This window comes from Ptychodera flava, chromosome 19 (assembly GCF_041260155.1).
Source record: "Ptychodera flava strain L36383 chromosome 19, AS_Pfla_20210202, whole genome shotgun sequence".
In the NCBI taxonomy this organism is placed as follows: Eukaryota; Metazoa; Hemichordata; class Enteropneusta; family Ptychoderidae; genus Ptychodera; species Ptychodera flava.
In genome coordinates, this window is record NC_091946.1 from 38,774,766 (window position 1) to 38,801,391 (window position 26,626).

At 36.3% G+C, this 26,626-nt stretch overlaps 1 protein-coding gene and 1 non-coding gene across 3 annotated transcripts in view; one reads left to right on the forward strand and one right to left on the reverse strand.

Annotated features, from left to right (window-relative positions):
- Positions 1 to 26,626, forward strand: part of LOC139119490 (adhesion G protein-coupled receptor L4-like) — a 70,285-nt gene that overhangs the window by 11,335 nt on the left and 32,324 nt on the right. The window contains exon 1 of one of the 2 annotated variants that reach the window (XM_070683341.1): positions 15,207 to 15,453. The exons of the other annotated variant lie outside the window; for it this stretch is intronic. Within the exon in view, the coding sequence (XP_070539442.1) occupies positions 15,403 to 15,453 (51 nt within the window). The 5' untranslated portion in view covers positions 15,207 to 15,402. Of the gene's footprint in view, positions 1 to 15,206; positions 15,454 to 26,626 lie in introns of those variants that run through there. 2 annotated transcript variants of the gene reach the window in all.
- Positions 9,357 to 9,428, reverse strand: Trnag-ucc (transfer RNA glycine (anticodon UCC)). Its single transcript has one exon. It is a non-coding gene; the product is annotated as a tRNA-Gly (tRNA).

Sequence of the window (26,626 nt, forward strand, 5' to 3'; positions counted from 1 at the left end):
CTAAAACTTCATATCGTAAACTAAAGTAACACATATTTTTAGGTTAAAAAATATGAAATCTTTGTAATGACACCGTTCACCGTTTACTCAATTACCGGTTTTCCATGATGATTTGCATATCCATATTGAGAGTAAAAGTAAGCTGAACTTCCGATAAATCTTGACAAACGTGACCTTGTCGTCATCAAACCCTTCTTGTAAGTAATGGGTAGCGGATTAATCGATAAAAGCAGAATACACTGTACAAGTATCGCATTCATCAATAAATAACTATAACTGCTCTTGAAATGGAGTGAAATTGGGTCTTAAAGCTTTCCGACGATTAATCATTTCTAGTGATCGGACAATGTAAAAATAAATGCTCACTTCATCTATATTAAAATTTTGGAGAAACGACTCGAATGGTTGATGTTTGTTCACGGATTTACGACTTGTTGACATGGCGACAGGGAAACTCTGTCAGCTGCAACGGACATTTAAATTAAGAGCAAACAATTCATTCAACCACACGTTACTTAGCTTAGTAAACTCATGATTTTACATTCTTGTGTTCTTTGTCGTTAACTGTTAAAAACCAAAGTCTGTTGTCTCGCGCTCGCATAGCTTGTTTTAGTAATGGTAAAATGACTTGATCAACAATAAATGTTTACATCTCAGTCGGAGGCTTGACTCTTTGCTTGTTTTTTTGACATGTTGATGATGTAGTATTTATTGTAAGAGTAAAAGTAACTCACAGAAACAGTCATTACGGTTTGTACGGAAAATGATCACAATACTCGACTGAAAGCAAAGGCGAGGTCAAAGGTTAAACTGCAATCTACTTGAAGGTATCTTTTCTCTGTAATATGTCATCGCCAGTAATTTACTTGTCGCGTTGTTTCACACGAGCTTTATCCCAGTTTAAACGATTTGTAAACGAATCAGAACTCATTGTCGGGACAATCCTAGGCCTTTAATGATAAGCACAGCGTTTATGTTGACGTGTTCAGTTGAAAACTTATAATCAGGGTAATTTGAGTCGCGGGAGTGTAGAATAGGTTTTCCACGGTTAAATTGAGAACGGCGGGATGTTCATTCATCTGCATGTGGTTGAATTGAGAGTGGAAGGCTGTTGTATACATGTTGAGAATTGTTAAAATATTACAATCTAAAGGCAAATAGATAACAGGAATTGAGCGTATTATATAAGTGAAATAAATTTATGAATTATTCATGTTTTAAATATTCCAAACGAATAAAAATAACTTGACTAACCCTACGAGTCGTGATTGTTACAAAAGAACATTCATTCTGCAGTTATAACTAACTGGTGATATCAGAAGAATCTGTTGGAAATGTAATATGTTGATCTTTTCATATAAGATTCAAAAAGAAACATCCCTATTTTCCTCGAACGATTTTGTTCTGAAGTTCAAAGTCTCTGGGATTATATAAAAGGTTCCTGAACTTATAACAAACATTCATTTAATAAATTAAAATTGTAAAACTATTAGCGCGATATAATATTATATAGGGCTCAGCCCTTGGTGTCGCTCCAGGGCAATGTAATTTGTATTGATTCATGATAAAATGTAATTAATTGTTACTTCATAAACGTATATATGACAACTATGCCCAGTTTCCCTCTGATGAAAGCAGTTTACGTACGTACACGACGTCAAACCCTGCAGCAGTGCAGGTAGGCCTATAATAGATTTTCTGTAACGTGTAAAAATTTTGGACAAAAATTGGCGAGTTTTACAATGATAACAGCCTATTGCGTTAAACAAGGGACGTATTGCGTTAAACAAGGGACGTATCATGCAATCATTATCATTGCAATGGTAACCGCACTGCCCAACTTCCACTTGCAAGCTGAAAACTATAGCGTTCCGTATTAAAACTGGCAATTTTTGAATTTAATTATTGACACAGGGGGCGCTTTTCTAAAATTCAATCCCAGCATTCTTTGCGTATGCCACCGTTCACATGCACGACAGTTTTCTCCCTTTATCTATATTACAGATATTCTGTATCAGCAACAAGGTGCATAATAACATTTACTGACTAATAAAAGAGGTATATTTTATAAATGGCATGTTATATAATACTAATTTGTTTCGTATTTGTTTATTTATGAGTACTCAAAAAAAAAAACATGGCGGCGCCCATGAAAGAAGGGTACACTTCCGGTTACTCGCATAGTATATTATGAATAAGCTCATGCGTAGTCAGTAAGCCGCTGGCGCGATCTAATGTCAGCGTCGCTGCAATCGTTTATCTGGCTAATAGTATTACAAGTCGATAAAAAATTAGTTCACCCATAACTTTCTTTCGATACTTTCATAATTACATGTATGAGCCTCTTTATATTTTTTTAATTTAGAAAAATAATTGTCCGAACTCATTCTAAATGACTTTGGTTGTGTTTTCTTGGGGGATAAACATACATTTGTCATGACTTCCTGTTCGATCTTTTCTGGGAAAAGTCGAAATCTCACTGAACTGTAGCTCCTGAATCGGGATTTCTTGGCAATTTATCTAGTAGACGATGCTGTCATGGTTTGATGTCACGTTATGCATGGTTTCGTTTGGTTGGCCATACTTTTGAAAAATTTAATTAGCATTTTTGAAATAATTGCGTGCAGGACAGCATTAATGTTTTTGCTGATAGAATCATCGATCAGTGGCGTCGGTAGCAGTCAAAGAATGCAATACAACATTTCACACTCTGAGACACCTAGACCCAAAAGACAATTATGTACTTAATATCTTTAGGTAGATTGTGCGTCAGGGACAGAAAGTCAGACTCTCAAATTTCTGCAATTCGTTTTTGATCTACCACTTGTGGGGGCTCATTTTAAAGCTCTTGGAGAAATAAAAACTTTATTAACAGTCTTAGCGTTTGGAAAATCAAAACTTTAATATTTTCCCCATAGAGTTAACACAGGAATGGCGGCCATTTTGAATTTCAAATATCGCAAAATGTTGGCTAATTTGTTTAGCTAGTTCCAAACTTTGCAGGATGACCATTGATTTTCATTGTTGATTTAGTAAGAGAATGGTCGAAAATTTCATTCAGAAAATTTTGAGTAAAAGTTTCTGAATGAAAGTTTGAGTAATAGTTTAAGTCTTTCGCTTTCGAGGCTCATACTACCTTACCGTCAACTTTATAACGCAGTACACCCTGTTTAAAAAGCATGGCTAATCTCCTGATACAACTTTTGGATTTCAAAACGGTAACCTGGTAACGACTGTTTTTTCACGATATTGATGGTAAATTAAAAATGGTAGGCCACTTTCATGGTTGTTTTCCTCCATAAAATTCGTAAGTTGAGACTAGAAGCTATCGCAATTCGATTTGTGCACACAACACGGTACTGATCACGCTCTTTGAGACGGCCCTTAAAAAATGCACTAAAACTGTCATGTAAGTGTATTCTCATGCTATGTAAAATAGAAAAGCCTAATAAAACCGCACATATATCTTCGCGTGCTTTTTATAAATAGAAAAGTCACTTAAAACTGCATAAAATGTTTGCGTGCAAGTTTTTTTGGTGTTAATAGGTTCAAATCGTGATTAGAATTATTACTCAATGGTACGGTCAAGAACTTAACTCCACTCCACTCTTTTAAAAGTCATATTGATAACGATGGCTGTTTTGTGATTTTGTCAACAAATTCAACGTTCAAGAATGATGGAAACACGAAGTTGCCCTGTGTACACCCTCTGAAATCCATCTTGCATGCACACCTATGAAGTTGACGGCCGACGGGTAAAACTATACTTGCTTACAACCCACCTAACGTTAAGTTTTACAGCATGTTATAGATGACGACGGTGATGGTGACGACGACGACGACGACGACGACGACGATGATAATGATTATGATTACAAGTTACCCATATCAACTTTGCCTGCAACAGCAAAAACGAAATATCCCAAACTCAAGGATATCATTTCTTGCAACATAAGAAAACATCACAAAATTCACGATATAAAAGGGGCCAGGTACCACAAGTTACTTATATTAATAAAAAATAATATTTTCGATTATAGCGTCTGAAATGTATACACACGTGATCCTCTGTGACAATAGTTAATAAAAACGTCTAAATTCTGTGCATACATATACCTGTGTGACAATTGTGTTGCCACATAGGTGATGTTTGGAAACATTCCTGCTTAGCAATCTTGGATCACATATCTCGACAAAGGCATGAAATCACGGCTCATAGGTAGCTTGTGCTTTGTAGACTTGTGAAAACGGAATTTACTTTGCGGAAAACAGAGTGGATGGACTGCAAGAGGTGGACGGCGAAGTTCAGAGAGAGGACACGAACCATGGAACGGTCAACCTTCCAAACTACTTTGGTTCAAACATGCGTTTGTTTTTACTCAATTTTATGGAACCTTTTATCTGAAGAAAATGACGAATACAAATATGCCCTCATGTAACTTCCGGCTCCCGTTAAAAGTAAGCGAAAAAACCTACTCAGACCTATTCCGCGTCACTTTCAATAGATTCGTGCAAAGACTTACAATGCTCCACGATATCTGTCATACAGACCGCCGAGTTTACTCGCTATGATAAGTACAGTTTAGTTCTGAATTACTCAGATTTATCGTGCCGAGGATGATTAATAACACGAAGTGCCTTGTCGAGCTTGACCTAGATAATATAATCGATGGAAATGAGGATGGAAATGATAGTAATAATGACATTTATTGCAACCAGTATCTTAAATGAAATTCAAATGAAATCGATAGGTTCATACTGGACTTTATGAACAATGACGAAAGTTTATTTCTAAGCTTTCGAAAAGTTCCCAATGAAGATGGATATGTAATTGACATCACGCTATGCAATATCGTACATATCGCTATGCAGTATTTTTACCGTTGATGTAAAATATCGGAAAATAGGCCTAGATCATTCTATGTTGATCATTTTCATGGGTAATGGTATTTCTTATGAGCATATCATGTCAAAAAATTACTTAACAAGTATACAATCGTATGCAATTGTTTTCTATTACAAACATTGTTCAAACTCACTTGAAAATTTCACTTCTGCCGAATATAGATATTTGATGCAATCCTTTTTTTTTTGAATTTTTCATGTAATGATATTGAATCAAAATTCTTATTTTTTGTGCCGCATGTTTTAATTAATTCGCGTCCAATCTCACATATATGTTATATGTCATTGTGTGTCTTTTGTGTACGATAGAATCAACAATTTACAGTAAACAATACAGGTTTGTTTCAGTGTCGTCTGCCAAGTCATACATTCTTATGTCAGCAAAAGATCCTGACGCTATAAGAGATCAAAATATAATTGATGTTATTTTTAAATTGAAATTAGTCATTAGAATACTTAACGCATACATCCGTTTTTACGACGAAGGCTGTCGAGTATGTGCTTCACAATTTCCTTGGTGAAAGCAAGAAATGCGCAAGATAGCAAGCTATAGCATATAATGAGTGTATTTCAAGTACCAGGCGTGCCTTATAGGGCTGGCTTCCTGTATGATCATCGCATAATCATACCTCAACAGTGTCTCTTTGTAAACTAATTGCGAAAAAATGGCACATGGAAAACGTGTTTATTATCCACGATCCTTGGACGAAAAAAAATTTACTGCCTTCCCTACAATCGTCAATTTCTACAATAAGCATTTGTAGATATCTTTCCATTTAGCCTGGCTCTCTTCGTACCGAAAGTTTTGCACAAAACTGCAGAAGGCCTAATACATTTGCAATCTGATTGTTGCTTTTGGGCAAAATCTAGGATGATAAAGGATATGACCATTTTTTATTTTTGATACAGTTACACTTTAATGTATTGATGTGATCGGCAGAAATATTGCCAGTTCAAGATTAAAAAATGCACTGATCGCTACAAAAGCGATAGATTAGGTTTTGACTGTGATGACCGAGGGCGATACGTTGTGAGTTCAGATCTGACCGAGAATTTACTGAATTACTGCAATCCCTGCATATCATGTTAACGAAACCCAAGGCAACTATGAATGAATTTATTTTTACTCGTGCAATTGACTTGCATAGGTAGAAATTAAGAAAATGCGACTGTTGTATTTTCGATAGTTTCTGACTTTCACATGACAGTCTTCAACGGAAATGTTGAAAATGTATCAAATATGTTGTCATTACGCTGGAGTTCAAGGTAAAATGTCAAAATACATCCACATTTATAACACCACTGACTGTACTACATGCTGACTGTACCACCCACTGACTTTGACCCGTTGGCTGTGACCCACTGACAGTAGGCCACTGACTGTATCATTGAATAACACTGATATACCAAAGTTTTGGAAATTTTAGCTGAAAGGAAATGACAATACTTCAATATTTGTCAAATTCTCTCTACTAAATTGTAGGTTGGAATATTTTTCATAAGTTAATATCAGATTTTTAAAAGTTGCCGAGGTGTATTTCAATGCAGTCATTTCAAAAACCAAGTCGAGAACACTATATTTGTCTCACCGTCTGTCTTTTCCTCGTGACTTCTACTTACAGCATATTCTCTCGAAGAAAAATTGACGAAACCTGCAAATTTTGGTGAAAGCGGAGAAAGGATGTTTGATAAATGAGTCTTCTCAGGGGGTTTAGAGTCGTGACTTCACACTTATTAACATAGGATAGTGGACTTAATGGTTTTGTCGCCTTCTTGATTGTTTAAGTGAGCAGCCGATGACCTTACATGGCACTTATTCTCGCGATGTCAATCTCCTGTCAAAAATCGACCTGCTCTATAATCGACATGTCGGCTCAGGATGAAGGTATGATTTTGGAGAACACTATTGAATTAAATTTGCCCGGATACGGATGTTCTTTGTCATGGAAACAGTAAAGTACAAATTTCATCAGTCAAGCTTTTAAGTAAACAAGAAAACCTTGAATACGGATAGTAGAGGGTTCGAATAACCTCTGTTAAATGATGAATACCTTCTGACAGGATGAAATGATGGGAGTTTAAACGTGTCATATCAAAGCTTAAGTCTACAGTTTGGTAAATAGTACAATAAGATAGCTCTTTGGGTTTCGATCTAGTCTTGATGAGCACACCTCAGCTTTCTCTCTTTTTCTGTCTATCTTCCTGTTTTGTTTTTCTACTCAAAGTTTCTCTCAACAATAAAATTTACGATTTGTTTTAGCTTTCCTGATATCAGTGACGCCGACAAAATTACTTGAATTCATTGTCGCTGTACTATAATTTCAGAAAGTGTGTTTTGCTTGCCCTGAGGATTATGACTAACACAGTCTGATTATGTGAGCTTTTCGGTATTTATGAGGGATAGTTCTATAGACAAGATAGAATGAGTCGTGTAAAATCTGCACCGTTTCTTTTTAACGATGGCGTCTCGTTTTAACATCTTAAAGTATTGTTTATTCCTGATCTGATTTAAATTCTGACGTCACAACATTGATGATATTCCCGATGCACGTAAAAGATGCAACACAGGAATTATTAAATTCAGAAGAATGTATGGTTCAAACATAATTATCATTGTCTTTGCTGACAGAGCTTCAAGTTATATCTAATATAAATAATAAAAATGAATTACTTTGATTTATGAACATGTCACGCGGGTGGGGGGGGGGAGGTAATTGGGGAATTTCACTCATTTGCTAGAGCTAACTTGCTTGGCTAAGACTGAGCTGAGAGGTACCTACACAGAGTAGTGCTGACATCCGAATAGATGGACACGAACACTGGGAATTTACGGTGCAAATTGAAATATGTAAAATTTAATAAAATAAGACAACTTGAGCACTTACGTAAACTACTGCCAAGATAAAAATGGCATAGCTAACAAAATAGTGCGGGCCGGCGGGAAGCAAGATGTCTAAGCTGTGGAGGAGGGGAGTGCCGAGCAGTTGTCTCGTCCTGCGTGGTCTTCAGGTCGCCAAGGGTTCTCCTCCAACGTCGATTCCTCCAACCCTCTTTTTCTCAGTCCTTTTTATTCTTATTCTCACCTAATGTTTACACCCGCATGTTTGCGCCAGTCATGTTACGAATACTTAATAGGTGGGGGGGGGGGGGGGGGGGGGCGTCAGCGTTGTTAATCACCAGCATATGGGAATCTTATGTATGTGGAAGTTAGAACATGGTTTGAATTTTGATATACCAACAGCCCTATCCAACATCAGATTGATATAATAACAAACAGATACATTCTCATTTCATGTATTGTATACATGTTTTGGCCGCTTTAGAGGAAATAAAATGGGAATTTGTCTTCATATTACACAAATAACTAATTTACATAAAACAAAAGAAATTGTAGGATTATCTTCACTCACATCAAATCGACATAAAGTCTAGTTACAGGTACCATAGCACACAAGTCTCGCGAGATTTATGCCCTATCGTTCAGCATGAGATTGTTTGTTGTCGAACTTTTCAACTGGAGACTTGCGCAAGCCCTCCTACTATCTCAGCTAGATGTAAAATGTGATCACATTTCTCAACTTCCTTCTAGTCAACTTCCATTTCGTAATTTCTGAAGGTTCCCCTTTTCAAAAGATCGATTTCAACTGAACTGAAAACCCTTTCACAATTTCCAGAATATCGTTTCTATACGATGATGACCTAGGTGTTAGCTTGTTGAGTCCATCAACATCGTATCAATACTGTATTCTCTACGCTGTCAGCACACTCCCAAACCAAACAATACAGATTTGGAAGCTTTTCATGCAGTTTTCTGTAGCTTAGAAAATGGAATTTAGTTGTTATTCCCGCGATATTCGGATATAATTAGGGATTTTAAGTCGTCACTGACGCTTGCAAAACAGCGCAACATCAACAACATTAGGTTTACCTCTCCAACTGCCGAGGAAATTTACGACCAAGTAGACACCGTGAATGAACTTAACCAATGTAAGAAGAAAACAAACACGTTTCCACAAATCGTTACAGTAACTCTGGATGTCATTCTGAAAAAACCTTGACACTATGCCATTTTATAGCGAGAAATTTCCGTCAACAGGTAGTCTCTTTCCACAAAACTGTTGCCATAGTAATCGTATCATATTATTTAACAAAAGCGTTACTCTCCCTGGGGAGGCAAATCAAATACTGACGTTTTTCTATTTCTTCATGTAGTTGGCAGTGGATTTACTGGATGTTGTTATACGTAGCAGTCAGTTCTATGTATAAAATATGCAACTGAGGAAATAAAATACAAAAAGTAAATTCGAAACATAACCAAAATAGAGGTTTTTGAAACATGTAAAAATAGACAGACTCTACGACGGACAAACCTTCTTGGACAAATAGTTCTTCAAAGCATGAATCACGAAACACTAACTGAAACTTTGCTCGCGAAATATGCCGGTAAAAAGTGCGTTGGCCGGGAATCGAACCCGGGACAATTGCTTGGAAGGCAACTATGTTAACCACTACACCACCAACGCCACATATTCACTTAAGTTTTACTATGAAATAAGTTTTATATGAAAAGACATCGCCTTGTATTTAACTAATTCCAAGAAAGGTTATGACCGTTGGAAAGATAGACTGAACAGCTTGGAAGACGATGACCACGCTATCCATAAGCAAGGGTAGATATTATAGAGATAATAAGATCATCAATAATACGATAATAAGATCAATTAATTGATTGCTTTGTGCGTACCTATGTCACAGGGTGACAATGAGAATAAAAACAAAACAGTTGTTAAGTTTACAAACAACTAGAGACAGTATCCTGGTAAAAGTATCCTGGTAACAGTATACCGAGATTTAATTCCAAATTATTTCTCAAACACGACAAGGCAAATTCCTTTCAAAGTCACAATTAATTTTCGTCAGTATTTGTTTGCTCAGACTCGTTTAAGGCATGAAATAAAAAAAAACGATGAGCGATATTGCAGCCATTATGCCAAGTTACCGATACGGAATTAATAGATCTGCAATCAGAATAACCAAGGTAACGAGTAACGGAATGTATTAAGGCGCCGGTTTATAGTGTTATGAAACATTCGACCGATATAATCAATTATTGAATGACTTCACGATGAAAGGACACTGACGTCAGTGATCTTGATTTTTTAAACTTTTAGTCAACTTATATGGACTTCACCTTGTTTCGTTTTGCATTGTTTCTTGAATCAAATTTGTAGATTCAGAAAAGTGTTTTCACATTCCTGTAAACTACAACGAACTGGATTTTAATGGTAGTATTCTGCAGCGGCAGCCTGAATGAAAATATTTCTCTTCAAATATATGCAGTCCTTACAGTGATCTTAAAAAGATTATTTTGTGAAGGCGTAAAAGTTCTGTACATGGACAAAATGACTGTAGAAATTGGGAAGATAGATTATCTATTCTGTTTCTCTATTGGCTACTGCATTATCAGTTCACTGTATCTAACTTGTCGACATCTGACATTTTATGAGGTTTTACATTTCCATTAAGACTGCTAAAGAGAAATCATTTGTCGTGCACATTAAAGCGCAGTTTGTAAAGCCAGGTTTTGATTCTTGAAAGATTACTGCATGTCTGTAATTGACTCTCTGATAAAGCTACCATGGCCACTTTCTGTAATCTCTGATAAAGCTACCATGGCCACTTTCTGTAAGCTATGTCGACTAAGTCAATGTTAATGGCAATGCCTTGTCGTTTCGCGGACACATATTCCGAGGCGTATATATTAGCATCGCACCTCCGTGTTTCGTGTCGCTGTGGAATGTACTCGTAAGCTAAAGAAGGCCTTTCTCTGAATTCAATATACATAAGGTGTATCAAGTATACAACTTGTTGAACGGTGGTTTTATATAAGAACCATCCTTCGACGATTTCGATTCAACATCATGCGCACATATGAGATCAAAATAATACTGACCGCCATTCTTAGATTTATAAGTTAGTATAAAGATGTATTCTGTAAGGACATATTATTTTATACTAAAACTCAAGAAAGTTTTTGCTATATTTTTGCAATTTACTTCATCGTTATCCGTTTCGGAATTTTGAGATTTGTCAGCACTCTGCGCCGCTAGAGGATTTAAAAAGACTTTACACGGTTCAAGTTGTGACGCTGTTGCATGCATATTTTGACTTCATATAAATTGAAACGCTTTATTGCAAACGAAAATAACCAAAAACACATCATTTTCGCCAGAAGCAAAACATGCAAAACTCTCAACTTTCAAAAATGTGATGAAGAACGCGAAAGACTCTATCTCTTCTTAATGGACTATTTGATGATCGAAACATTTTTGGGGAAAAATTGAATGAATGAAATTTCAAAAACGATAAGTAGATTTTACGAGAAGAAAGCTCACATAAAGAACACACTGATATTGACAGACAAGGAAGTACATCGCTTTCGTTTGGCAAATAATGCTCATAGATTTCGAATTAGTTGGAGAGACGACTTGAAGCAGTGTAGGATATTCACGGAAAACAAAGACCAAGTATCGATAAAAGTACATTTGAACAGTTGCTGCTGATGTTCAGCGGCCTGAAAACGTCAATTCTGATTTAAATTTTAGTTATTTACAGCAGCTTAGGGAGTCTAAAGCCAAGTTTACTGTGTGGCTGATTGACTGTTTTTAAGTGGTTAAATAACGAAAATGCGATTCAGCCAAATCAATGAGCTACAATCTTCCGAGAAACTGCACATTCCTCAAAAGCTGCTTGCTCGGGATAAAGTGATACATGCCCTTATGTTTCAGCTACAGTACCCAATATACATTGCGTCTGATGACAACGAACCTATTCTTGGAAATCATATCAACTGACTGGTTAAAAAAAGTTACCCCCCAGGTTGGAGGAGAGCGGGCGGGGTTTTTTGTCCTGCTTATGTTGCGATTCGTAGCTTTGAAAGACCATACGCCGTCCACGAAAATAAAAGTAACAAAAGTTACACACTCTGAATATGTCTTTACGCCGGTCACTACAGGTGCAGCCAATGGAATTATTCATATGAATGGAAAAAGCTATTCTGGGAGCAATTTTTGAGGGAAGAGGAAATTTTAATTTTGCTTGGGCAGGGGACACTTTCAAGCTGGCAGGAAGCATATTTTAGGTTTTTTTTTGTCGGGCAGGGCAGATATCGGTTGATTGGCCTGGGGACCGGGATTGGAGAAAAACGAGGAGAGGGGCAATAGATGGCCACTGCAGTATATGTCAGCAGGGGAATGTTAATTTTATGGGGAATTTTTTTACAGTGCAGAGGGAAATCGACAGTTTTGGTGGGGTTTTTTTTTTGTTTTTTTTAGGTTTTTTTTCATAACAAGGCAGGGGAGCTTCGTGTCTGCTGGGGAATGATAAAATTTAAGGGGATTTGTTTCCAGGGCAGGTGAAATGGACAAGATTTTTCGCCACAGGGCAGGGAAGCTTCGAAAATTCACAATGGGGAGGTGGGAAGTAAAAATGAAGTTTAAGTGCGGGAGGGTAAGTCGAAAAATTTTCCGTTGGAGGGCAAATTATGAACAGCTGATTAATTACCCTCTGTACTTAAAATTAGTCAGTTAACATTCCAATATAAGGACCCTTTCACATGTAAAAGTGCATTGTTCGTTGGCTGCACCTGCTATCTGGTATGACACAGTGAGTTCGATATATCAAAGAGCGCTATTTATACTTAATTATTGCATTACAGGTTAAATAGTCACCTATCAGCCTGCAGTAACCATGCAGCGGCCGTATTGTTGGCATTGACGCGACTCGGTATTAATAGTAATTTTATGGCGAAAAAATAAGTGATAATAGTGATAGTTCTCGCAGTCGATTATTACGTCACAGTTGTATCCATGAGATTTACCATGAGGCGCTGTTTTGTGAGATGTAGCCTGACCCGCAGCTGTGATTTTCAGACATTGTAGGGACGCGATCAACAACCAATGACATGTTGCGCATATAGAGACTGATGCATGAGAGCAGAGCAACGTGACTAAATGCAGAGTTACACAAGGTAACACGACAGGTAAACGTAAATACTTCAGCTTGGCCTGTCTAGATAGAATGTAAATTCGACAAATTATATCTGGTCTGCATTCTTTACCGTACTTATGCGCTGACAAAACTAGGCTAAGAACATCGGACGCAGCCGAATAGATACTAGTGACGCGATTACACACCGAACATTACTAAACCATTGCGAGGCTTTGCCGAAACTGAAAGATTTTACCATATTCTGACTAACCGACTACCGCTTTTACAATTTGCCATGAAACCATCCAGAAGCCATTGAATAAATATTGAATAGCTAAGTACCGAAGCTATGAGTGTGCTTGAAGATTTTTGTTACTTTTTCATCTCCTCTGAAGAGAATATTTTAATATTGTCGCCGAACATTTATTTCTTTTAATCAACAAAATGCATATTACGCGAGACAAGAGTGTTCTAAACCTTTTATGCGATGTTCTCTGAAAGCTTTTTCATAACCCCACGCCATCTGCCATCTGCGCTTGTTTGTACTCCAAAGCGAGCAGAGTTTTCAGTATTGCTTCAGTCACTGTGGAGGTGAGTGAATGATTATCCAGTGTCGACGAAATAGCAATGTTGATAACAATGCATCGTCGACACCGCAATCGATATTACTGACGTACGGTCGTATTAGAATACTGTGTTCCAGATTGTGGCGTACTTTCCAGAACTGTTTATGATATTCTTGTGCGGCACCGCCAAATCAAAGTTACATCAGGTAACTATTACAAGTGACACTGCTTCGATCATTGGATGATGACATTTACTTTACACGTGTTACCACTCACTCACTCAAATGAAAATTCATCACCAGTTACAGTGATTTTAATTTTCAGCGTCATAGTCATCATTACGTCATCTCCTAAGAGGAAAAACGTCACCCAACCTTTGCCTTGTTTCAATGTAAGGCAATCCAACTGTGTCTACAAATGGAGCAGTTTTAACATCATAATTATCATGCGTGCGAACTCGTAAATGTGAAAAAAACGGTGAGCATACTGCAAACTGAGTCAGTATGATGTAATTGAAGGTTTCTTACCTCTTGCAACGTAACTTAAACTGGAATGACCTCAGGGCTTGCTAATGGTGAATGAAATGGCGTTCGATTCGAGTAATGTTGCAATGTGTAATTACTATTTGTGATTTATGCAGTTTTTTTTAATTTCAAAACTGACGATATTATATGAAAAATAACACATGTATCGCAACCTACATGATATGTGCGCGTGATTTTGTTGCCCTTTAACGCTTTCAGAATCAGACTGTCGAAGTATAAATCTCAGTGAATTGATCGATTATACAACCTGGAGGCACGGACGTTAGAACCATGGCAAATGACTGTATGTAAGTGATATTTGCCCGAGAGGAGGTATGAGAATGAGTGTTGTAGTGGTCAGATGTACGGTATCCAATTTACAGAACTCAACTGGGATGTTGTCATCTTCAGAGCAGCGATCATTTTTCGTATCTTTCATGCCATTATCAATATGCCGATGATTATTATTACTGTAGCGGTAAAGGCGTTGTCAGCAACTATAAGTCACAATGTCGAATTCAACACATATGTTTGTCTTCGTTTAAAAATGACATTTGATATAAATATGAATCACCAGCAAAGAATACACTTATTTTTAAAAGAAAGTACAAAGTTTCGTAAGTTGACCTTGCAACGTTATCTAGCTCTCAGTCTTTTGGAAATGCTGTAGGTTTTCACGGAAACGAAATGCTGGACAACAAATTTCTTATATGTTTTGAATTACCCTAAATTAATCTTTATGATAGTAAACGCCGGAAAAAGATCGCTTGCAAACATTCTCCCCTAAAATATGCTATCACTAAATTAAATCAGTGCAATTTAGACTTCCACACATGCTGAATACGTTCACATGCTTTTGGAGTCATTGTATTAACCTTCAGATGTGGCCACACAAGATGTGTCTGCATTCGTCTGAACGACAGAGAATAACAAGTACACCTTCCGTGATGTAGAATTTGATCGTCTCCGATCAGATACGGATGTGTCACAAGCTATCGGTATTTATAAAGAATAGTGTGTGCTCCAAATATACACGTACTTAGGAACTATGCCTCAGATGATGACTACAGATGGAATATGTACAAATTACACTCATGTCCAAAAAGTGCATTGTAGACCTAATGGGTTCTCGCTGAAACACCTATTCTAGAATGATTTCGTCCGTATGCTAATGTCCTCGAAAGTGTGATTCAAACATTATTCAGCCCTTAAACGAGCAGCGTTTTATTTCGAAGTCTACTGTTAGAGACTAAAGCAGTGCTAGCAGGGTTGTCTTGATACCTATCATATATCTAATTCAAATCTGGACTAACGACAGTGATATTTGACCTGTATGACGTATAATGGGATATCACAAATAGGATAGACACTCTTTTTCCAGGCCAAGCTTTCATCGCCATCAAATCTGGCACTAAAATATGGCTTCTAGCTTTTACTCAACCATCCTTGGGGTCTTGATGTTTTATGTGGTGAGTATTTCTAAACTTATACACACACTAGAAATGTTTCAACAAGTTTAGTATTTACCATATGTTCCATTTTATTTCGTTTTACTGCATATCGAACGGTTATGGCGATCTGTTGAGTTAATTCAATTGCAGGTGTGGGTGTCGTTATTAGCAGAATTTTCCACTTTGCTGCCTTATGCCTTCCTCAAGCTTATTTCATCATTCCGTTTAAAGCTTGGGTTTAAAACAATATTATTATCTGTGAGATTCTAGATCCGAAACTTAATATGTATATGAATTAAATGCGATTTAAAACAGATCTCGATAATAATCATTTTGACGCTTAGATGACATATTTCCATATAGCAAAAATTATTTCCTTATACGGGACAGAAATGTAAAAACATCTGTTGATCCAAGAGATACTTTGTCCTATCCATTTTATGGAGTCTTTGCATTAATATTGCAGTTTTCAACATCCTGTGCTTTTGAAAAAATGTCTACAAGTTCATGAATATATTTTAAACATTTTCCTGGTGCATTGCATTTGTGTAATTGGTGTTTTATGCTTGCCCTAATTATAGTGTCGTTATGATTGCCTTGTTTACTTTGTTTTCCGAGAGAAACGTTTGTCTTGGTGTTAACTCAAGACTTTACTATAGATATAGTCGACCATTTCACTGTGATAAACTGTACATTGCTTGTTTGACTGAGGAAATATCTTGCATTTTGTAAAATGTACTAATCCCTTGAGTCCTGTAAAGAATGATTTATTCCTAAAATATACTTTCAGTGAAATTAGAAGAGACGATAAATTATTTCTTCCACAATTGATCACTTTAACATCTTCGGACAAATTGCAAATTATATGAGTCTAGTTTAATTTCTGTGCATATTAATCTTATAAAGGTGTCACATAAAAATCCGATGTTTTCAGAAAGTTATTAAATTATAATTTTGCTTCCACAGAACATTAAAGGTGGAAATGTTAAAAAAGCACGTATATGCGTACTCCATATGTATCTGTCTATATTCCCATTGACGTCATTGTCTATTGTCACTGCACGCCCTCTTAAAATTCTATGTATTGGCCCTTAGTAAATTAAATTCTATTTTCATGATTTTTTCATTTATTGTAAATAATGGTGTTTAGACTTACACAGGCTATGTACCTGAACTCTTGATATTTATACCTCACCATCGCATCGCTCGCTAAAAGTCTATAATCTGGCCAATATCGGTTTTGTGTTATCGTCAACCGTACATGGAGTCGAAGTAGACTGCTCTCTTCAAGTCCCAGGATGATCGTTATCAAAGCTATCTATGTTTTACCTTTTTATAGTGGAGTAAGTTGCTTCGGAGCTTTTCTGTGTCGAGAGGCTAAAATGTTGATACATCATGCAAAGCGCAACTCACAGCTTTTACTACACACATAGTCCGTTAGTTTAGAGTTAATTTGGACATAAAAAAACTAGTTACGTGTTTTATAAACACATCTAGTGTATGTCTTATACCCCATAAGTCACAATGATAAAACGGGTTTATCTTACTAAAATTGGGTGATAAAACTTTTCTCCCAGACCCTTTAAACTGTCAGTGTTCTCAGCAACCAATCATAGAGTCAGCTTATCCAACAACTTTGCAGTCTTTTAAATTTAAACTTACACGTCACGTTCCTGATAGATCTGTCGACATGTTTCAAAACGTGCAACTGACTTCAAATTCGCAAGTCTTTGAATCTTTTCTCGATAATGTTATTTGTGAGTTAATGAGAACACTCACTGAGACACATTAAAAAAGTGAATGTTATGACTCCGGCGACTAAGTCACAAATCCATGAAGTGCTTATTGCTGTCGTTTTATTCACAAACAAAAATAGATGAAACATGTCTTACTTATGTTTTCGTTTGTTCAGGATGCTAATAAATGCCAATATTGAATATGTAAGAAACTACATCTATTCCGCGAATAGCCTTGACATTGTCAAAAGAAGGATATCTCACCTGATTTATAGAGTTTTACTTAATTGATGAGATATGTCACATGCGTACACGAATTAGGAAAAAAATATCACAACATTAACAAAACTGGAAAAAAAATTAGAGCAAGTGAAATTTTACAATCTGGTAAAACAAATGAGAACTAATCTCAATGAGATCCCTCGTACCAATGACAAGTTTCAAACCTATCAGTATACTCAAACAAGGTAGCTTTTAACTCTCCTTATAGAACAACATCAATCGTACCCGTGTCTGCGAGAGAAATAAACCGAGGGAGTTCATCGCATTCACTTTCCAAGCGAATTCACAGGGTAGAGTGATACCATCCTTCAAGGTTGATCCTTTGGGAAGGACTTCGATAGAGTATTATTCAAAATAATCCCATTTGAACATTACTGACCAAAACCAAAACCCATCCTGTCAAAAGTGACCTTAATGTGATATTATTTATGTCTCACTTTTTAAGCCCATGCTATTGGAACCTGAATTGCGTTCTAACAGAATTTTAATTCTTTTATAATGCCAATCCTATAAGCTGTAGCGTATTTATTTACAACTATGAAAGGAATATATAATACTAATCGGAGTTGGCGATTCAATCTCGCTCTGGAATAATTGCATGTATTCGTGGATTGTTCATTAATACAGCACCAGTCTGTCCTAACCTATTCATGGTTTATAAACGGTTTATATCTGTAGAACAAAGATAGCCCTGGGAATCCCTTTGGGGAATCATATATTCGTCTGGCGCGATAAGACGAATTCACGGGCTGTTTAATAGCTCCTTCCACCTCAAAGCATAATTTTGAATACAGGACGCCGAGGTTTTTATTAATATTTACGAACTGTTCTTTTTAATAATCGATTTGCCTTTTGCATTGTTTAATTCTTAGAAAATGCGAAAAATTCAAAAGGCAGTATTTATTCAGTTTTTTGTAAAGGTCCAATCAGATATCGTCCAGCTGCTGATAATTATGCAGAAATTACATCGTCATGAACAAAATTCAAGGTTTGTTCCTATCCCATGATATATACTGGAATATGCTAAGTTTTCAATTCATTAATCATAGTTGGAAATTCCAGGTAAAAAATCGTATCGCTCGCTCGTCTTTGTTTTGTCTAACTACCTTTTTTTTGATGGCCCAACATTTGAACAAATCATTCAAGAACTAAGATATAGTAACAAAATAATCAATAGTGTTTTTAAGTAAGAGATGTTAGGGTCACCTCAAAAACTACCCAATGAGTAAGGTCAAGTTTGAAAAAAAAGGTTATAACAAGGTCGGTCGGATTTGTGTAGTATTTATCAATAATTTAACCCTGTCGGTCATTTTTACAATATCTGAGAATTTCGAGCGTGTATCATACGCAGTTTACGATAAATGTGACGCCAAGTTAGGCAGCAAGTAATTTACAATAATTGTTACCAAGCGACTGTAACTAGGCAACACCTTGGGGTGAAGTAAAACCTGCAAAAAAGTCCTGTAACGATCGGAGTTATGTGTTTTATTAGTCGCCACGGGTATACTGCTGTAAATGAGCTACCCTAATGTGTTTCTGTCAGTCCAGGCGTCTGTAGTAGAAATGATTTCATTTGTGCAAATATTATCTTTTAAAATTCAATCAGAGCGATGTATGCGCCACGTTATATGCCCGAATGAATATTGAATGTGAAAATTCACTCAAACGTAAGCATACGTAACGTAACAAATCCCAGAGAAACTACTCTACAATTGAAAAAGAGTGTTTATCTTTGATATTAGCTTTACAGCATTTTGAAGTTTATGTTACTTCTTCAAATCAGCCAATAGTGGTTTATATGATCACAACCCTCTTGTTTTTCTGCAGAAATTTAAAGGCAAAAATCAGAGATTGCTAAGATGGAGTTTAATGTTACAGGAGTTTAATCTTGACATTAGACATATCAAAGGCAGAGACAATTTAATTGCAGACTGTCTCTCTCGTATTTAGAAATTATTGTTGTTCACTTTCAAGAAATTTTATTGTTGTTCACTTTCAAGAAATTTTACTTTAGAGTAAAACAAAATTTGAGTACTTAAATCCTTTTCAAGATTACATTTGTAAAAGAAAGATTTTCTTTGAAAAATTTCTTTTTTGAAGAGGGGGTGTGTTATGTAGGTCATTTCCCCCACACTCATCATGACCTGAGTTCAATTAGTCTAGAACATTCCAAGGTCACTGCCCTTGATGACCTCACAACCTTGAATTCAATTAGTCATGTTTGGAATGTTCTGGAAAGTTGATTAGTTGTGTAAGGGAGATAATTTTAGAACAGTAATTAGCATGTCAATAAAAGTTCTAGATTGTTCTTACATGCCTTTATAAAAGGGACGTGCACAGCTTCCAGTCAGACTTTTGGGATCGTGTCTCTTGTGTGTTACTAAACTCCAGCAGTAGTCATTCTCAAGACTTTCAAGACCTTCACTGTCAACGCTGGATTTATACTGTGGACTTTGTGCAGCTTCAAGCCTGCAAGCCAAAGGACTGTTCATTCATTCGACTGACTGTTACAACTCTGAGACTGGAGCTTTGCCGTCCCAGCTGAGATAAGTAGTCTGTACACTTTTAAAGCTTGTACTCTATCCCTGACTTAGCAATTAGTTTTATTTTCGTAATAAATTTTGTTTAAACGTTAACTGCTGAGTTCACCCTTTTGTTCGTTTTCTCTGCACGTAACAATACGTTATACTGGCCTTGAGAACGGTTGTCCTGCTATGGTTAGTCGATCATTGTCAATGAGACCGCCGATTCACGCAAAGACTGCCGAAACAGAATAAACGACAGCACTGCCGTCACTATCTCGGACCAATTAAGGAGAGCGGGTACATGACAGACAACAACCGGTAATAAGAATTACATCTGTCGGCCAAAATAAACGACGGATATTGAAGTAGATTTCTGCAGATATTTCTGCAGTTATTTAGTAACTTTTGCTGAAAATATAACAAAACAGTGAATGGCATAGACCTACCGTCGTCATTGTAAGCGCATCACGGAGCCATTTTATCGGAAAGCTGAGTAGAGCTGGATAAATTCGTCTATATTTTGTCTTGCACGGAGCAGGTGAAAAACGGACGTGCTTGTAGCCAGGAATTCGTCTTACCTGTTCATGTTAGAAGTTGCCATTGAAACCATAATTACTGCGTAGACACGATTTAATAGATATTACGTTGGTAACAAACTACTTTACGTGACAGAGTATATAACCTTGCGAAATATGCATGGCATTGGCATATGCCCGGGGCATTGTGACAAAACGTATGAACGAGACTTATTTTCAAACTGTAAGAAAACGGGTTTTTTTTTGAAAAAATCTTAACACTTTCAACGTAAATATCTCATGCATTTAAATACCACATTTAAATACCACGTGCATGCTGGTTATGAGTAGCGTGAAATGAAATGTGGCATAATTTATTCACAGTCATATCTCCTGTTGATATGTTGTCCAAATGTTACAACTATCTTTCCAAAACACATCAAATTGAATTAGGTCTGCCTACTAACTGTCAATTTTCATAGCACTATCCAAAATACGACCACTCAAAGTTCTGTTGTGAAAGTTAAGATGCAAATATAATGGTCGAATATGTGTATGTCACATGATATGTATTCTGTTTTCAAGGCGGATCATCTACGGTTCCATCAGAAATATGACGTCAGCACTATGACATTTCGTTTCCACAGAAATGGCTCCATTCCTCTGAAATATGTTAGGCAAGTTTAATATGTCAATGTTTGATGCAGTCACATCAGACCATCTTGCTACTCTTTTACACAAAATTGATGTGCGAGACAAAATGGAAGGTACCATGAAAAACATTCAAATGTTTGTCTGTTGTGTTTGGTAAGCTGCTTTGTGCGGCTCAGTTTATCCGACAACCTTTCATTTTTGCACGTCGGCACTATAACAGTTGCTGAGCTGTAGCGTTGCAAGGACACATATTATGCAAATGAGTCAGCCGATAAGCCATCTTTATCTTCTCGATAACACGCTGGATATAAGTCATATAAATTCAAGCAATAAAACTGCAGGGTTACTTCCTGCTCTTCAAAGCCTTTCAAGATTTATTTTACGGTCACTCTCGAAGATTTTAACATCAATGTTGATGCTTTTAAGGTACTAGATGGAGATATCACTGCATCGCTTGTTAGCCGTTCGCGACGTCGACGTTTGGCATTGTTTTGATACAGTCACTGTTTGCGACGATTGTAGACTTTTGAGTAGGAATAGTTGAAATGTGTATTAAACTTGAATGGCAGGTTAGTTTTATCTCAAATCAGTCAGGCAAATCAAGCAAACTAAACCACTGAAATGGAACAAATTAGGGACTAATTTGCTTTCAACTTAAGACGTTTGAACGAAATCAAATAAGAGACGAATAATTTGATGATTTTGTTTCTGGGCTGAGGTTTCATAAAGCTTAACAAACGAAGCGAAATGGAATTTTACTTTGTTTGGCCATTCAACGAAAAAGCTTTAACACTGTTAGAGCCCTGCATAATAGACCTGCCGTCAAAACATTGCATTTCACATCAAGAAAAGAAGAAAGACGTTTACGAACAGCGTAGACAGTTTGACCTCATATGTGTTTCCGAATGTTATACAAGATGTAGAATATACGACAGTTTATTCAAGGTCGGTCCACCATACATCCCTCAGATTATATTTTAGTTCATTTGGTTTCATGAATGCGCTCTCTGAAAAAAATGTTTACGTAATTCTTTATTAAGCGCGAATGACAGTTAGCTTTTTCTTGCCTTTGAGATCTACCTAACTCAATATCTAAAATGTGGAGGGTTGGTTTTTACGCTTCCTTATCCAATGAAGATAAGCCACTCTCTGAACTAAGAGGTTAGAATAAAGCAAAGGTCGGAAGAATGGATTGATTTAGAAATTTTAGAGGCTATGAAGCCTAGAGACAAAACACTTTCACAATTTTGCAAAACGGGTACGGAAACTTTGTATAAAAAGACATGCTCTCGTCTCAAATTTTTATATCGTATTAGAAGTTTTTAGATTTTCATACGAGAAAACTGTTGGCTAACTGTTTGATACAATGCCATTTTGATTATGCAAGCTCTTAATGGTATAGTCCCTTGACTCTAAAAAGCAAACAAAAACTTTAAACTTCCCAAAATAAAGTTATACGGTTTGTCCTTGGTATGTCAGCAAGAGCACACCTTGAATTGGTTCACTTTAAACAAATGGGATGGCTACCTGTTAGCCACAGAGTCGCATATATAAAACTCAATTGTGTTCATAGAGTTACATTAGGATTAGCACCGAAATATTTGTCTGATAATTTTGTTTTTAACAGTAATGTCTATAGAACGAGATCTCGACCCTATTCTATTTTTATTCAAGGTGGGGCTTGGTTTTATCAGAATAGTTTTGTATATACAGCTAGTGTTGAACGGAACAAAGTTCCAAGAAATATACAGAGTATTACTTCAAATTCTCTGTTTAAAAGAAAGTTAAAGAAGTATTTTTATGAAGCAATGAATCAACGTGAGCAAAATAATTTTGTTTTTTATTAATTGTTGTCGTGCCGATTTGCTTGTGATTTTATTTTTCATGGGACCACAGTGGAAATAAGTTTTTAACTTTTCTGTGTTATCCCAGCACTTTTGTCTTTGTCTTTTTTTTTGTTTGTATTGTATGATTATTTTTTTAAGTGCTAAATAAATCAAATCAAATCAAATAAAAAACACAGAAGCTATCCTTTTTGAAAAATTTGATTTGAAATACGGGTATTTCTGATATGCAATTAAGGATAAACTTCCAGTGACTATCCAATCATGACCTGATTCAACACTAATATCATTTGACAACACGTCAGGCCCACGAAGAAGATATAACTACTGTTATGCTCTCGGTCATATGAAAAAATCATCTCTGAAAAATTGCTAGCGATATTGAAAGTTTAACACTCGGCATTGAAAATAACGGCAACGACTAATGTTGATTTCTTTGCTCAGTGAAAACAGCAAATGCATCACGTGACCTCTAGTACTTGTAATACCTTCAAAGCTGCGCAACAATCCTAACGTCATGAAACTTATGCTTTCTCATGTCTTTATACATCAATTTGTTAAACGTTGAGATACTTGTGTCAAAATCATATTAAATTGCCAAGCATATTAAAAGTGATCTCCGCATTACGTAAATTACACTTCTAGCTATATTAAAATTTTACCAACCTAATAGCGTTCAGGTATTTAAGTAACACAAGGGTGTCGTGGTATTGCTGAGTCTGTAAGTGGCCATGTCTTTAAGTGAATCCGCGGCTTGGCATTGTCAACGTGTAGCCACACGCTTTTGGCGTTAAGGTTGTACACACCTTGAACTTAAAAAACCTTAAACTTTTGCACAAATTTTCCTCAAGGAAACTTTCAACCATTCCTTTTTGAAATCGTAAATAAAAATCAGCGGTCACTAGAGAACAAATTACATAAAATTTTTGATATTGAAAGATTTAAAATGGGAGCCATCCCGTATTTACTCTGTGGGGAAAATCAAAGTTTTGACTTTCAAAAGGCTAAGACTGTAATTTTTCTGTACTTCAAGAGCTTCAAAATGAGCCTCCAAAAAAAGTATTGGAAACAAAATTGGTTTAAATAATATCTGTTCCCAAGGCGCACTTTCCCTTAAAGTGAAAATAACGTCAGTGGATCCCCCTCCCCCTCCCCATCATCTCCCTAGAGTTTTAATACGTGGTCGTAATTCTCAGTATTGAGACAACAGAGATGAGACCAAACATGGTCCTTTTTGAACAGAATTAGCCAGATAGCTTATGACTACGATTTTTATGTCTGTGTATGTCACTTCCCTGGAATTGTAAAACATTGTGTTAGTAGATTACATCGATTAAATCGAGAATTCAACTTTGAAAGACCACGCCCAACCTGCATCGATACTGAAAGAACACGCCCAACCTGCGATAACGATAGATTCAAAGGAGTCTAAGAAGACAAACTCGATTTCGCCAGTGGAGAGTGACTCTTACCAGTACCACATCATATCATCTTCCCGGAAACCATGGTAAAGGTTTGAAACAAGCTACGATTCGGATCGCCTGAATGAACTGAAAATAAAAGATTTATGAATCGATTGTCAAATATCTGCTTCATCATATATCGATTAGAAGGCAATAATATCGCAATACAGGCCTTAAATCATAACGTTCAAATGTTTGTAACTGATCGAATGAGTTAGAGAATAACTTTGGGATAAACATTATTCTAATTATTCGTTTAATTCACTCATGATATTACATTACAATGTCAGGTTTAATAATCTGTTTTCTCCCAGAACAAACTAGCATTAACATGTGCACAGTATGTTTTCTACGGCCAGTGTACAATTTTGGAGAAAAACACCTGTTCTTAGTCTTAAACTGATTTCATAACATTGTTATAAGTAATGTCGGTTTCGCGACGACAAGCGTGCAACGTCTAATGGTTTCTTTGCGTACTAGCATGACTGGATAATGAACGGGAATCGGAGACTAATCTTGGACATAGAAATCAAAGAAACGCTTAGATCGAAAGAATAAGAAACTATATCCTACGAAAACAAACGCGGGGAACTAAAATATTATGCAAATTTTAAGTTTTTATTCCTACTTACAGAAATCTGATTTCGTAATGTTGACAACAGCTTGTTCCATGTTAACACAGCAATAAACTGTCAGTTACCTGCTTGTTATTTGTTCTTCACACGTAAAATACTGAAGATGTTCTCAATCAGTATTTACCTGTATTCTCCGTTGCGACCGATGAAATGCATTTCTCCTATTTTCATTCACGCAAAGAAGTTTGGAGATTTGACGATTACGAAGGTCGTGCTGTATACATACTTGGGTCACTTACAGCGATCAAGCATCAAAACTTTGTTAGAAAATTGTTCATCTCACTATAATTTCATTTGTAAAGAAATTATTTCAAAATTGAGATAGTTCTGGTATTATTCACAATCATTACAATATCTTGGTCTTATCTCAAAGCAAGCATGCATTTAAAACCATTTGCTAATAGGCTTGTTATTAAGCTGGTACAGTGTTTTCAGTGTTCTTAATCCTTCGGTAGACATGATCCTGTAAATTGGAGTGCATCGACACGAAAGTAATCAGGTGTAAGTAATTCGTGCCAAGAATGCAGAGTGTTGACAAATAAGGAAAGTCTGTATTGTAGGGCAAGGCTGTAGTCTGATTGCCGTGTTGGTCTGAAACTTCAGACTGTCATGGCGCCGTGCGAACGAGAAGACTAATTCTAACAAGGAAACAAATATGAATCGGGACAGGATCCGCCTCAGGATAATTCCTTTCAAAATAGAAAATTTTACAGTTCCTTCGCGTCTACTGGTTCTCTGAGACTTGTTTCGAAACCTGTATTTCTCCGGTGATTGTCTTGGTTTCGTTAATATTGAAAATTAATTTTACCATAGTGTTAGCAACGAAAACCATGGCCATTTTGAATTTCATATCTCGATAACATTAAGTACTTTGTTTATCTGACCTAAAATGTGTACAATCGGCAAGCCTTGATTTTCTTTATTAATAGGAATAGTTGCAATAGTCTACGACTAAATGATGAGCAAAAATTCAAACCTTTCAAAGTGGAGGTTTACATTACCTAAGGGAAAGACTTGGTTTATGTCCTCCAGGAAACGTAAGTTTACGCAGGGACTGACATTTAAGATATCATTACGCCTCCTGTACTGTATTGAGGAGATTGTAACGATGTTAGTCTAAATACCACGATTTATTCGTTTGCTATGTCAGGTCAAGAACTCCCATTGTCTTGAAAACAAAAGATAACCCTGTCGTATAAACATTTGTGAATATCGAATGGCTTCGTCTACAATGTACCGTAGCTTTTCCTTTCTACGATATATCTTGAAATATCTGATGCGAGTACTTATGAAAGTATTCAGTATGACCAAACGAAAGACTACATCTTTCATTGACATTGTTGTAATTAAAAGACTTATCCTAATGTCCACATATTATAAAGATATATGGATATAGAAAAGACAGTATCGCGTGCTTCTTTTCAACTTTTTTTCAGATATTATGGATAGATATAATTATCTAAACCTTGTTATGTTGCGTGAGAGAGAGAGAGAGAATGTTTAAGCAATGCTAAGATTATTTTAAAACTTTCAATTA